We start from the raw sequence: 1,147 nt of genomic DNA, 5'->3' as shown, positions 1-1,147 counted from the left end.
CCGCTTTGTTGTATGTTAAATCCCCACCAGGTGCCGCCAAATATTTATATTTAGACATAGTCCTCAAAACGGTTGAACTTGATTAGTTGATTAGGCCTACGTATAATTTTAATGTCGCAACTTCTGTAGTGACTGCCAGTGTATTAAGAATGCGGTCGAAATTCAGAAAGCTCCCACTACATGAGGCCTAATTAAAATGAAATCAGACTTATTAAATATAGCAGGATTTTCAATGCAATTTAATCTAATAAATGCAACATGCATCTTCAAAAAAAAGTGAAATAAAATGCATAGAACTACAAACATTCAAGTACATTTACACTATATGGGATAATGAGGTATATACCTTAACACAAATCTTGGCGTGTAAATTATTATGGCAGTTGAAAAGCTGTAAAGAGTCACAGGGATTGTCCGTGTTTTTAGTCCGGGACTCCTCCTGGATGATGACGTCACGCAGCTTCTCCAACTGTACAGTGAAGCGCGTGAGAGACTGAACATAACGCACATAACGGTCCATACTCAAGAGACTGACCGCATCTTCAAAAAAGTAAGTATCATTTATATGTTTTGGCTTTTATTTCTTCATCCGGCTTAAGCTTTTCATCGATTAGTGGTGTGTAGCTGTTCGCGTCGCTGTCTGCCAGTTGCTACTTTACCTGCTGAACTTACAGCTGAACTCACAACTGCTGTTTCTGACACTTTAGATCGAGTTAATGGGCCATTTTCGCCGTGTTTGACACTTGAAACTTGCAAGAAATTGGAGACTGTGTGAGTCTGTAGGTCTTCTGAATGTCTTCATCTGTTTCCCAGGATTTCACAATCCGTTTCAGCTTGTTCATCCAGCCACCGGAGACAGTCTTTTATCTTATAAAGAATCTGAACTCACTGTTTCAGAGTTTAAAACTTGCATTTAGCCCTAAAAAACTGCATAACTAGAGAAATGCCAGAAAAATGTCCTTTGCGCCCTATTTTACGCCCTATTCGCACGGGATTAGTATTATCTGGGGACCTTGTGTGATTTTGAAATTAACCCCCCACCTCTGAATTTCGTGTGGTGCATTCGCACGGGATAAGCGAAGCCTGTGATTTTACTCGAATTTACCGACTTGTCTCCCGGATACCCGGATGTCAAGGCTTTGAGAGT

General features: G+C 40.4%; 1 protein-coding gene across 4 annotated transcripts in view; it reads left to right on the top strand.

Moving 5' to 3' along the window:
- The first annotated feature begins 397 nt into the window (after positions 1-397).
- Positions 398-1,147, top strand: part of LOC107658300 (SH3 domain-binding protein 4-like) — a 19,258-nt gene continuing 18,508 nt past the window's right edge. The window contains exons 1-2 of one of the 4 annotated variants that reach the window (XM_016446831.1): positions 405-550; positions 708-771. Coding sequence is in view for 1 of the 4 variants with exons in the window: in XM_016446832.1 (XP_016302318.1) it covers position 550 (1 nt within the window). In the remaining 3 variants the exon portion in view is untranslated. Of the gene's footprint in view, positions 551-707; positions 772-1,147 lie in introns of all 4 variants that reach the window. The other 3 variants (XM_016446833.1, XM_016446830.1, XM_016446832.1) reach the window with 3 other exon arrangements.

Source organism: Sinocyclocheilus anshuiensis, unplaced genomic scaffold, assembly GCF_001515605.1.
Source record: "Sinocyclocheilus anshuiensis isolate Anshui unplaced genomic scaffold, SAMN03320099.WGS_v1.1 scaffold263, whole genome shotgun sequence".
Taxonomy (NCBI): Eukaryota; Metazoa; Chordata; class Actinopteri; order Cypriniformes; family Cyprinidae; genus Sinocyclocheilus; species Sinocyclocheilus anshuiensis.
Note: the sequence above shows the minus strand (reverse complement) of the source record. Positions and strands in the feature narration are given on the sequence as shown.